This window comes from Balaenoptera musculus, chromosome 20, assembly GCF_009873245.2.
Source record: "Balaenoptera musculus isolate JJ_BM4_2016_0621 chromosome 20, mBalMus1.pri.v3, whole genome shotgun sequence".
Lineage (NCBI taxonomy): Eukaryota > Metazoa > Chordata > Mammalia > Artiodactyla > Balaenopteridae > Balaenoptera > Balaenoptera musculus.
The window spans coordinates 16,655,678-16,669,187 of NC_045804.1; the positions used below are offsets into that span (position 1 = coordinate 16,655,678).

A 13,510-nucleotide genomic window follows, 5' to 3' on the forward strand; every position below is an offset into this window, starting at 1 on the left:
ATAGATAACCTCTGGATTTTAGGACCAAACCATTGACGGCTTTTGTGTTTGGAAAGCCACACCCCTTGGTGAAACCAATCCACTTGTCTACCAGTGTCACCTCTAACTCACTCCTACTATTGGCATTCATTATTGAAAACTAACTATAGGTTTCTGTCTTCAGCTTCAATATTGTATTTCCCCTGCTCCAGGGACAATGGGGCTGCTTGGAGCATCTCACTGGTAACTGGAGACCAGATTTCTAGAGTGACCAGCACTGATGACCTAGCCCAGAGGTTTTCAAACTTTACTATGCAGCAGAACCCCATTGGGAGAGATTCCTAAAATACAGAATCCCGGGCTCACTCTGAGACGGTAAGCCTAAGGTGGGGCCCAGGAATCTGCATTTTAACAAGAGCCCCAGGCGGACCTAATTCACATCTTTTGCCCCAGTGACCATCATCAGCTATGTCACAACAAAAGCATCTGCTAGATCAGCATTTCCCAGTGCTGACTGGCGAATTGGGGAAATGCATACCATGTATCCTTCTCAGAGGGTCATAACGTACATTAGAATATTAAGGCTCTGACAAGTCCTGCTGCAACAAGCCCTGTTTAACTTTGTTTCACCTGTTTTTTTCCCCAAACTAATTGGACCATGGAACTCTTTTTTCCCTGGACACACCTATCAACATCCAGTGGACCAGTATTCAATAAAATGCCACTTCAGGAAACACTGTTGTAATCTGTCAAGTCACAGTATTTTGTCCCATACTATTTTGGAGTTTAGGATATTTTAAAGTAGGACTCTTTCTCTGACTTAAATTTTAAATACAGGTTCCTTTATCTATAACATTCCAAAGTTTTCACGACGAGTAGCCTCTAATCCACATTTACCAGATGTCTGCAACTGACAGCTTAAGTAGCCTCAATTTCTGGGCCCCACAAATAATTCTAAAATGCTACAGGACCTAAATATATGAATGTGCCCGACTTGTGGCCATGAGGCCTCCTCTGGAGTATAAACTGTCCTCTCACTGACAGGACACAGACCCTGACCCTTTTGAACCTCCCCTCCCATCTCTCCAGCTCCTGAAGGGCTGCTGTAGTGACGCTTCCCAGGGCTCAAGACTGGGCCAGGGCTGAGACCCCTGCGATCCCAGCACAGGGACTGCCTGGGCTCTGCCGAGGGACGAGGAAGTGTTTTCTTCCACAGGGAGTTTTTGTTTCCGCTCACTGTCTATCCTGACGCAAGGCAGGGTGGAGTGGAGTGGGGGTGGGGACTCTGGGCCACCTCCGAATGCTTGTGTGTGTCTCCTGCTACATGTGATGTGTTGTCCACTGACAGAGCCGAAGAAGATAGGCATGTGCCCTCTGAGTCTCCGGGCTAGGAGGACACACTTCAGGACCTTCTGGAAGGCACTGTGGTGTATAGGGAAGGAAGGGCCTTTCGGAGCAGACCTACCTGGATTCCAAACCTGGCTCCATCACCTAATACTCAGTGACCTTCAGCAAGGTACTTTACCTCTCCGAGCCTCAGTTTCCTCACCTGCAAATTGGGGCTAATTATGCCCACTTGGGAGGGTTGGGAGGGTTCTAGGCAATGAATCTGAGACCCATAACAAGCCCTCCAAAGTGGGAAGAGCTGCTATGCTCTCTCTGGAGTGTGGCCCACCAGCCTCCAGAGGGCCGATGGAACCTTGTGGATAAAACAAGTGGCCAGAGAAGCGAACAGGGCAGAAAGCACGGGGCGGGGGGTGTTGGTGACATGCAAAACGGAGGGCAAGCGTGAGAGGAGCCTGAAGGGCAGGAGGAGGCGGGGGGGTGAGCAGAGGCCCAGGTGGCTGGTTTGGTGGCTGTCCCCCGGGGGCCTTGGAAGCGGCAGGAGCCAAGGAGGGGCTGGAAGCTCAGTGGCAGTGCCCGCAGCCTGGGTGGCACACAAGGTCGCCGGGCAGGAGCAAAGGAGCTCAAGACACAGACCTTTGAGTTGAGGAACCCGGCTGACGGGTTTCCCCGGCAGACCAGCTGCAGGCTGCTTTTCAGATGGTTCTGGAAGGTCAGTCTTTTTTGTGTCCTCGCCCTCAGAGGGGCCCCGGGGCTCTTGCTCTGCTCCAGAGGCCCCAGGAAGTGCAGCCCCTTCCAAATCCACCTCCGAAGGTCCCTGTTCCTTCTGCACATTGGCTTTGATTTCCACGTGGAACATGAACTCGGGGGGCCCGTCGTGCCCTTCCGCTGGGGGCCCCTCCCCGGGCCCATCGGGCTCTGAGACCCGGGTCTCTGCAGAAGCTTTAGAGAGGAAATCGACAGGGAGGGGGATGGCACCCTTGGCTGGGAAACCAGGGATCCCAGGGGCTTCTCCGGAAACTGCCTCGGGGGTTGGCCCGCCTCGGGTTGTGGGGCTCTGCAGATGTGGGGAGACCTGGGAGGGAAAGGAGTCCTGGGGAGAGGACTCATCAATGTCCCGGTCTTCATCCACCTCCTCGCCCCCCAGCCTCTCTTTGCCCTGTTCCCTCTTCAGAGGCGGCCCCTCCTGGGTCAGGTCTCCCAGAAGCTGGCGCTCCAGCAGCTCAGAGCCACAGCAGCTGCCGTCTGCATCCTCAGGTTCTGGCCCCGAATGCTGGTGTGTGGCCTCTCTGGGGCCTTCAGGCAGGATGGGAGCCCCAGGCATGTCAGACACGTGCTGGCAGGTCAGACCTGGGGTCCCGGGGTCCATGGCCTCACCTCCACGGCACCCTGGTTCCCTGAGGAAGCTTTCCTGGACAACCTTGACACTCCCAGGCTCCGTCTGGAGACATCCAGGGGAGGTGGGCTTCGGAAAGGCCAGTCCCTCCTCGGCCTGCTCCCCTCGCTTCGGTCCCCACTCCTGGTGGGGCTCCTGAGGGCCTCCTGGTGGGAGAGGCGGCTGGCAGACAGGATGATGCTGGGAAAGGTGAGAGGTCGCCAGGACGGGAGCTTCTGGCTGTTTCTCCCCCAGATGCAGCTCGGAGACCCCAGAAGCTTCTTGGCCGTGTGCAGGCTGGACCTGAGAGCTAAGCCCATTAGCAGGGGGCCTCTCAGACACTTCCCTCTGCTGGCCTGGAACTCTCCTCTCCTCTGGGTTTGAAGAGGCGGAGGTGGCAAAAGGTTAGCAAGAGCGCATTAAGTGTTTAAGAGAGGGGACACACTTTTGAAAGAAGAAAAGGACATTTAAATGGCATCTCAAGCCCACCTAACCAAGAAAAAGGAGCCCACGCTCTGGGCTCACCCTCGCTGATTTTCTTTGCTCAGAATGAAAGGTCTCTTGGTCTATATGCCACCAACTTGCTGGGTGAGCACCTCCCCTCCCTGGGCCTCACTTTTCTCATCTTTGGACCAAAGCCCCGTCTAGTGCCGGCATTATCCCTCTGCCCATCGTGGGTCTGGTTGGGCTCCGAGCATCCTGTCATTAACTGGGGCTGCCTCGTGCTAACTCCACCAGCCACGAAGCTTGTCCTCCTCTCCAGGGACAGCGAGCCTCCGGAAGACTGGTCTCTAGCTGGGACCTGGCTGGGGCGCAGAGAGGACCTCTTTTCCTCTCCTTCTCTCTCTGTTCCCCCTTTTTGCTGAATGAAACCAGCAGGTGCCTACAAACCCACCGTGACAGATTTGAAAAACCCAAAACGTATCACCGCCAGGGCTCAAGTCTTTACTAATAGACCTGCCATGAGACCCCAGTAACAGAAACACGGTTCAGGTGTATCCAGATCGTGGATTATGGACAGCCTTCTGCACGAGGTGAGGCGACCACCATAGCAGTAAAGGTGGTCTGCACGGCAAAGACATGGGCGGCCCACGGGGACCACTGCTTCACCCCTATCACACCACTTGCCATGTGCCAACCCAGTGGATGGAGGGCACACTTCCCTTTTTTCTGCTGCATTCATGCGACATTCATGTGAACCTCTCCTTAAAGTATCTGTGTATTGGGACTTCCCTGGTGGCGCAGGGGTTAAGAATCCGCCTGCCAATGTAGGGGACACGGGTTTGATCCCTGCTCTGGGAAGATCCCACATGCAGCGGAGCAACTAAGCCCGTACGCCACAAGTACTGAGCCTGTGCTCTAGAGCCCGTGAGCCACAACTACTGAGCCCACGTGCCACAACTACTGAAGTCCACGCGCCTAGAGTCCGTGCTCCGCAACAAGAGAAGCCACTGCAAGGAGAAGCCCGCGCACTGCAACGAAGACCCAACACAGCCAAAAAAAAAAAAAAAAAAAAAAAGTATCTGTGTATTAAGGACAGGAGATGTATGCTCATTGGTTCTCCTAATAAACATCCTGTATTTGTTTTAACTCCCAACTCTTCAAACATCCTACCTAGTTCCAGAACAACTTCACGGCTCTCCTCTAAACAAAATCTGGAACCCCAAAGGATTGGGGGTCTCGGAAGAGAAAGAGACTGGATGAGGGGAGGGGAAGGAGGTGGGAGAACACAGGTGTCCACACACATGGGTAACACGTCCCTCTCGCCCCAACCCAGTCTGAGTCCTTGCAGCTGCCCACTGGACCCTTATCAAGAGGCCCAGCTCAGCCTTACCTCCCACCCCTACACGGGGGCCCTGAGCTCACCATCTCACTCATCTCGTGTTCCTAGCCATGCCACAGAGCCTGCCACAAGGCCAGGGATCAGTACATGAAGGCGTGTCAGGAAAACGTGCTGATCTCCGCCTTCCGCGGGGTCTACAGGCACCTCACGGGGGCCCCTGGTCAGTCTCGGGGAGGAACCGCCCAAACGACAGAGACGGAGGAAACAAGCTGGGCAGCAGGCAGCCTGAGCAGGTGCCTCAGTGCCTCTTCTTCCCAACCTACCGCTCAACAGACCAGAGGCGGCAGCAGCTGCTGGTCCTTACACCCACTGACGGGCCAGGTCTCCAGCGCCTTCTGGAAAAAGCTTTCCTCCCGAGCTTCCTAGAAATTGCTCGTGATGTGGGTGTCACTGTATTCTGATGCGCTGCAGGGCTTGAAAAGCCCCTCATTAAATAGAAACAAGGACACCAAACATACAGAGTAAACACAGCCTGAAAAGTTACCAATAGATGATAGTACAGCATATGTGTGCGTGTGTGCGTGTGCATGTGTGTGTGAGGAACCTTAGCTCATGCCATTGCACTCCTGGAGGAAGGAGCCAGGCTGGGAGAACATTCTATTCAGCTCCCAGAAGACTGCAAAGCGCTCAGTAAATATTAAACGTAGCAATCACCGGGGGTGGGTCCAAGGTAAAAAATATTTGGGAAAACACAGTTTGATGTGTTAAATTTGTGTCCCCACACTCCCTTGGGAGACCTGGTCCTGGAGACACTCACAGAAGAAAGGTCTACCCTGGCGTGAGTAGGGGTGAGATGCGTAGGGTCTCCCCACACCTAATACTCAGCCAATTGCAGCTCCATCCTGAAACATCTTTTCTGTCTTAGTACTTCATGAACACAGGCTGCCAGAGGTTTTCCTTCTGCAGCAGGAAAGCAAGAAAGAGATAATAGCTGTGCTTTTGTATACATGGCTCTCCCTAAATCTGCTTGTTTTTGTACAAAACAGACTGCAGGCCTGTGTCAAATAAAATGTTTGCGGATCACCAGTGTGCCTGAATTTCACAAGGTTCCACTGCTTGTGGAGCTTGGGCTTGGCCATTTGGACCAGCAGTTCCAGTCAAGACATTAAATACTGGCCTTGGGAGTAGAGGTAGAAACCTCCACGTGTTCACAGATTTGCTGCCAATTTCCCATTGCAGATGTTACCTGGTGTTCATCTTTATATCTATATGACTCTAGGCCAGTGCTGGGAAAGTTAAAAATTCAGTTAGCACAAAAGTAAAGTTTCTAGGAAAGCTGATGGCCTGATCTTTTTGTTGCATGGAATATGTTTTAGGGGCATGGAGACATAGCCTGCAATAAAAATTGGTAGAAAAAACTCATCATTTCTTTTTATGGAAATAGATCATCATTTCCAGAGGTTATAAAAACCTCTAATTTTACCTAAAAGCTGCAAATCATAACCTAAAAGAAACAGGAGGCAGGATTCTAGTTATTTAACACATAGACTGAGGTCTCCCCTTATAATGATTATCCCTTCTAATATTTTCTGAAGCTCTTTGTAAGCCTAAGAATGAAAACATGCCTTTCCATGACACGTGAGATGAGAAACCCTAGCCCACTATGGGGCAGGGACCCCTGGGGAGCAGAAATGTGTAGTTAGGCTTCAAAACACCTTCAAGGAGACATTTCTTGAGGGCCCAGAGCCTTCCTAAAGTCAGATGGCCCCAGTGGTGGCACTATACAAATCCCATATCACTTTCTGGAGAAAAGAACAGTGTTTTCCCTGCTTTCTTACAATCTAGAAGCTTCCACATTACACAGTAGACTGTCAAATTCATTTTATGCAGCAAATGACGGAAAACAAACCCAGCTAGGTCGTATCGGCGGTCTCTGTTTCCTAAGATCAGGAATCTCTAGGATTTAAAAAATTGAGTTCTTAAAACATTTATGCTCAGTGATTACACAAAGTTGCTTTTCTTGAGCACAGCAGTTTTGGTCCCTGAGAAGAAAATCATAATAAGGTTTGAAGGTTGCACAGAAGAAAGTTGAAAAGAAATAGCTCAGTGGTGATCTGGTTGAGGCTTTGCTCCTGGGACAGGCCAGAGGGCCACCTACAGGGGAAATCACTCATCGTACATATCTGTGTTTCTGCTGGTCATTGATTCTCGACTCCCCATGCTGGGCAGGGCCAGCTTCTTTCAGAACACTAAACACCTCAGGAAAGACTCAGAAATGGCTAGAAAAAGCTAGAGCTCTTTCTCTATCTGTATAGCCCACCTTCGATAAAAACCAACTCCTAAAGATCAGGAATTAAGGCCCAGGTCCAAATTCTCTTTTCAGGGTAGGTAGGGTCCATCTGTGTCGCCATTCCCCTCTTCCCAACCCCCCACGTCATGCGTGGCAGGCAATTCTAGCCCACTGACCTTGGGTCACATGTCCAGCAGCTTGGTCTTCCAGGTTGGGGGTGTCTCCAATGCCTGCTTCTTCAGCTGGTTTGTGTGTCAGCAAATAAAGAAGATAAAAGCAAAGACAGTTATTGTTTGCTAGAGACAAAGCTCCCCGCCTCTTCCGCTATGTTTCTGAAAGCATTCAGGAAAGGCACACCTTAGCAGCACCAAGGCGCTGCACCTCTCTGGCTCTTTGCAAATGTGACTGCCGGGGACGTGGATGAAAACAGTTCACTCAACAAAACCCACACAGCCACGCACCTTACAGGCAACACAGTCCAGTAGGAAAGACCTTCTCCACAATGGGCCCAGGGTCCTCAGTACCCCACTCAACAAAGACACAGGACAGGTGAGGTCAGAGAAGCAATGTGCTGCTCGGCCACTGCTGTGGGAGCTGTGTCCGGGCGGAGGCTGCCCTCCCAGCCCCAGCCAGCGCTCCTGGGGCGGCGGGCGGCAAAGGTGCAGGAAGGACAAGGCGTGGGCTGTGGAGTCCGGCTGGGGTTCAAACCCAGGTGCCCCCATTACTCAGCCTCTCTGGGCCTCTGTCTCCAACTCTAGAATCCCAAGGTGTTGACACTGGCTCGCCTTGCAGGAGAGTGGTGAGGATGCCTACAAAATGGTGTGAATGCATTTAGCAAAGTGCCTCGGACACGGTAGGGGCCCCCCGGCGGTTCAGTTTCTTTCCTCCAAACTACTGGGCAATCCCCTTTAACCTCATGCTTAGAATAGGGGCTACCTCGTTAAAGGGAGGCCAGCAGTGTCAGTGAGCAGCTTTTGGGGTGTCTTGGGCTCCTGCTTAGGGATCCACAGTCCATCCCAAACAAAAAAAGACTGAGAAAAGCTACCGATCATCAGTGGTACCAAAATCAATAAGCTTTCATAAAACACCAATTTCTGCATCATGAAAAAAATCGGGATATTGCGGCAGGAACATGGATACAACTGTCCGGAAGAAAGAGCCCCTAAAAGGCAAGTTGGTCACGTCGCACACTGACGTGCGGTGACCCCATGATCCCAGGAGAGCCAACATGCCCTGTTGGACAGTGACAGAGCGGCCACCACCCTGAGAAATGCCCACCAGTTGCTGGCTGGGCCACCAGTGCTGCAATGACTCAGTCTCTACACCTAAACCAGAAATGCCAGGTTACCACCACCTGCCATACGGGTCCACCACAGAGAACACGGAGGAGGCAAAGAAAGACCCCCTGGGTCGCTGGACAGACGCATGATGGCCTTATAAACAGCCAGCCCGCTGGCTGGCCCAGGGCAGCTGTGGCGAGGGGCAGGGGGCCAGCAGTGGGCTCGGGCAGCTCCCCCACTGCCAGTTCCTAGGCAGGAACACCTCTGGGTCCCCTGCACGCTGACACTGTACGGCCTGTGAGGTCGAATGGTGACAGCTCCGCGTCACTTGACAACAGCCAACTGTCTGGGAAGCACAACTCTGAGCGTAGGTTTGATCTGAGTTTCTGACAAGGTTATGGAAGAAAGGCTCAGAGTGACAGCAAGTCCAGCTAAATGGCACGGAGTCCTGGAGACAGAGGACACGAGGAGGCATGCCGATGACATCACCGCCGTGGCACTGGGAAGCCCACCGCTTTCGCTTACCCACGCGGTGTCTTGATATCCTGGTCCTGATGCAAATCAGAAACTGCGGGCTGCTGCTCACATCTCTGACATCCCCTGATCCCAGCAAGGGAGATGCTCAGAGAAGCCGAAGAGAGGGAGGGTGTGTGACAGTGGCTGGGCCGTCACATCCCTATATGGCTTCTCCATATCCCTGGAGCCCCAAGAGGGCGCCATGCTCACCCCGCAAGGCAGGGATTCCTGCAAAGGGATGGCCACACTGCACCCCCAAGTGGACCTCAAATGGGAAGCTTCATAGGAGAACCAAGATACAGCAAAGGGGACATGCCCAAGTGAGGTGCTAAATTAAGGTACATATCGTTAAAGCCACCAGCTGAAAAAATGTCCCCCCAACCCTAAAACCTCCCGCTTCATTGAGGATGTAAAGGGTGGAGGGGGAGAGAATTTTTGAGGAGGATTTCTTTAGAGACAGCAGCTTGGGGGATGGGGGTGGCTGCCTGGGCACCTCCCATCTCCTCCCACTGAGAGGGTTTCAAGGCACCAGGGGGAGACACGTGGTGTGAGTTCTCTATGGTTAGGGACATGGTGGACGGCTATCACGAGCCCACCTGGGAAAACCAGAGAAGGAGAGACACGCTGGCCCTGCCTTGGTGGCAGAGCAAAGCCTACGGGCAGCCTGCATATCCACAGTGTGTTGGGGCAAAGAATACCCATGTTCCCCATGGACCTGTTGTGGGCACAGGGCAGCTATAGTGGAGGGGGCGCCTCAGGCCACATGCAGCAGGGCCACTGATGTGAGCAAGCCGACCTCAGCAGGCGAGAGGCTGGAGGTGGCTCTTCAGACCCCAAGGGGCCAAAGAGAGAAGAAATGTCTGCTGGAATCAAACGCAGAGGGAGGGGCCTTGGAAGGGATGATGGGGATGGTGAGGGTGGGGTGTCTGGAAGAATTCCAAAAAGGTCCCCACAGAGAAAGAGTCAGCTTTAAACACCTGCAGACCATGTGGACCCGGCTCACAGCAGCGCCAACGCAGTAAGAACCTTCCTGCCCCTGCCCCGTCCTCGCCCCCTCCCTAGTCCCAGAGAGGAGGGGCTGCAGCTTTAGCTGTTATGCAGGACTGGACGTTCTAATCAGCATTTGCAGACTGGGTTTTGTGATTGTGGAAACTTAAAACACTTTTGATAACTCAGAAGTGATCAAAAGTCAAGAGGTGGCTAGAGTTTTCATCCCAGGCAGGGGAAGAGCTTCGCCCACTGACACAATTGTAAAGGGACAGCGGGAGACAAAAGCCAAGTTACCATGAGTCATTCATTCCACGGCCTTCAAACGACCTTCACTGTCAAGGACGAGGCCTGCCAGCTTCCAGAACATTCCCCCACCCATCTCAGAAGACCAACTTGCAAATAGAAACTACTTGGAGGAGGCAGTGGTGCTGCTTGGCCCCTGCCCAGTGTGCCCAGCACACAGGCCCGGGAGAGGGCTGCAGGCTTCCTAAACGGCTGCCCTGAGCCCCGTCTTCAGGAAGGAAAGAAAACTCCTGCCGGGGGACATTTCCCCCGCTGTCCATTGCTGGCGACATACGGTCCAGAACTCTTCTGCATTTCGTGCTGAGCACCCTCCAGATCACCAAGCCAACGGCTGGAGTCGTGCGTAAGCCCGGGGAAGGGGACGTGAAGGAAGTGACAGCCAGGGCTCTGGGCTGTGCTCGCTGTTCCCTAAGGGCCTGGGCAGCTCACAGGTGACTCTGGCGGCCCCGAGTCCAGGGCTATTTCTGGTCAGTGCCCTGTCTAGGCTACTCCCCATCATCTGTGTTGACAGGACAGTCTCGTCATGTCTGTTTGACACTGATACGTTTGAAAAGATAGTCCTAAAAATGGATGCTAGATTACATCGCTGAGTTCCTCGGGGACTGTCCAATTACAATCCTCCAAAGGTGTGGGTGGGCCATCTCGATGCCGCTGCACACTCGGCTGCCCCCCAGGGAGCTGTTGACCTCCGAGGAAGTAACCCTGCTGCTGGCAGAGTCGCAGCAGGAGGGTGGCCTGACCTTGGGGGTGAAGGCAGGATCTGCCACCAGCCTGCCTCGGAGAACTCTCTGGAGCTAAGACAGGAGAGGCGCTAGAAGGAATCCAGAAGGTCCTCTGTTCTCTGGGAGGCAGGCAGGCAGCCAGCCACGGAAGCAAAAGGGCATCAGGCTCAGAACCACCAGAGATTCCCAGAGGCTGCTGTCCACCCACATTCCTGCTGCACTTGGAGACGGGCATAACCCCACGTGCACCCATCCTCCAGCAGGGGAGCTGGGCACCCCGACCTGGGAGTCACCCTCACCTGTGGTTCCTTCTGGGATCTCCGTGGGGGGCTGAGCGGCCGCCTGCTCACCGGGGGCTCCCTCATCCACTAAGGGCGCTGTCACGTCTGGAAACCACGGAGAGTCACCTTAGGGGGCCGGGACGAGCTGTGCCACGCCCCTCACCTTTGCTCTTTGGGGATGCAGAGATGCAGGCATGGGGATGGGGAGGGGACTCAGCCGCATGCAAAAAAGCAGCCCCACAGAGCAGGGCCCAGAGCCGTGCTCCAGCTTTTGACATCTCCCCAGGGAGCACATCAATACTCTGAGTGGCATCCATGCATGGGCCTTTCCAGGCCCTCTGCCAGGAAAGCCAGGACAGCCCCCCTGTAAACACTGCAGTGAGAGGGACGGCTGGGGACGGTCGCAAGTGTTTTTAAGGAGGAAGTGTTTAAAATCAGATGACTTGTCACAAGTGTTTGAGCCTTAGAGCACTGCAGAACAGGAGAATGGGATTGGGACCAAGGCAGTGCAGGAACTCTGCAGTCAGGGCTGGAGTCTATGGCTCTGCTGGGAGGCTGGCTTTGGGCAAGTCCTTTGTCCTCCTAGGGTCTCAGTTTTCTCATCTGCAAAATGGGAGTATCACCACCAGGTGACCTCCAAGTTTTCTTCCAGTTCTAATCCCCCTGTCTCCTGGAGCCCATGACCCATGGATTAAAACCACAGACTCCCCTGGGTGGCAATGAACAGGCCGGCCCTGTCTGGAGTCAGGTGCTTGACAACAGGCCCACATATGGATCCACCTTCAGAGCAGAGGCTGGAGGAAAAGATCCACCACCAGGAGTTGCTGTTGGTCTCTCATCGAGGTGAACACTTCCAAATCGGCATTCTTCCCTGAGCAATGCCCTGGCATACTCCCAGGCCATTCTGGGCAAACATAAGGAGTTGTCAGCTTTGAAAGCTTCCCAAGAGTCTGAGTCAGGTTCGTCAAAAGGAGTCCATTTTATTATGGTTGTCTCGGGAGCAGCCTGGCAGAGTCCAGCCCCAGCAGGCTCCCCCATTCCCTGTGGGGCCAGAGCTGAAGCTCTTGGGATGCACACATGGACAGGGTCCAGAATGCAGCAAGACTTGGTTGGTAGATTCTTCCAGAATAAAGCTGATTTGGAAGGCTGGCATAAAATCTGGCATTAGTGTTTCAGGACCTTCTCAGGGCGGTAGGCAACTTGCAAAACTGTCCTAACAAGATAAGCAGGCTATGTCTTAACATCACTGGCTCTAAGAAGGAGAGCAAACAGCATTTGGTCTGGTATTCTCTTCACTAGGCTGAGAACCTCAGAGGTGGGGGGGGGGGGGCAAAGGGGGGGAAGGGCCACAACCACTATATCCTCCATGGATGCACCATCAATTGGCAGGCACTTGACAGCCACTTTCTGAATTCATCCAAAGGTGGACGCTTGAGGAGATGCTGGGGCCAGGTTCTCATCAAAGTCATGGGCAGGGCCCAGGGAAGTGCTGAGAATAGAACCTTGGAGAGGATGGAGAGATGGAGGGGTAGATACTGCCGACTGGTTCCTCAAAAGCCATTGTCAATGCCCTTATTCCTTGATTTTTCCTGCTAAAGAGCCTGGAAGGCAAAATGCTCAATGTCCCAGCCTCCCTTACAGCCAGGAGTGGCCATGAGACCCAGTTCTGGCCAATGATACATAAACAGAAGTTGGTTAGGTGGGGCCTGCAGAAAAACTGTTGCCTTCCTAATAAAAAGGGAACACATTTGGTTTCAGGGCTCTTTTGGCTTTGCTACTTTCTTTCTTCTTTGAAGGCAGATGTGATGCCTGGAGGTACAGCAGCCATTCTGTAACCATAAGGCAACAATCCAGCCATTAATGATTGCAGAAGACAAAATAGTTGACACTGAGAAGCTGCTGCCCAAGTCCAGACATTTTATTATGTGAGACAAATAAACCTCTTCATATGTATGTCACAGTTAGTTGGGTTTTCCATTACCTGCGATCAACACAGTCTTGACTGATATAGATGGGAAGCAAGAGAAGATGGTCAAAATCAGGACCAAGGAACACTTCAGGAAATACATTAGCAGCTTTGTCATAACTTAGACACCAAATGTCTACAGAGGACAGGTTAGAAGACGGGCTGGAACTAACAAACACCATGGCCAAGGTCCAGACACCCAGGCCAAGCTCAAGAAATGAAGGATACTAAACCAAGACCAGTCCCAAAGTGTGAGCTTCGAGATGTGCACTGACCTGCCCTTTCCTCAGCCAAACGGCTGCTTCAGGACCTGGTGGCTCATGAAAGAAGTTTGGGGAGACAATGGGCGAGGAGCAGGGGCTTTGTGGAGCTGAGGTCAGGCCCTGCTTTGCCACAGATCCCAGCCTGTTCAAATGTGGCTGCCTCAAAACTCACACACGATGAAGCTGCCCACACCTGATCCTAGCGAGCAAGGCATCAAAACAGAGCGTGGCTCCCACAACACCCGGGGCCTGAGCCCCGTCCTGCAAAGCACCGAGCGAGCTATCTCTCAGCCAGAGGGAGCGGCAGCAGCAAATGCAGCCAGGAAGGGTGGCACGTATGAGCTCAAAGCGTGGCTAAGCGCAGGCCGGAGCATGGGAGGAGCTGCTTGAATAAAGCCGTGAGAAGAGGGAGGCCCCA

General features: G+C 53.3%; 1 protein-coding gene across 1 annotated transcript in view; it reads right to left on the reverse strand.

Moving 5' to 3' along the window:
* The window catches only part of MAPT (microtubule associated protein tau), a 110,309-nt gene that overhangs the window by 32,860 nt on the left and 63,939 nt on the right, over window positions 1–13,510 (reverse strand). The window contains 2 exon segments of the mRNA XM_036836816.1: window positions 1,960–3,072; window positions 6,948–7,013. Of these exon segments, the coding sequence (XP_036692711.1) occupies window positions 1,960–3,072; window positions 6,948–7,013 (1,179 nt within the window).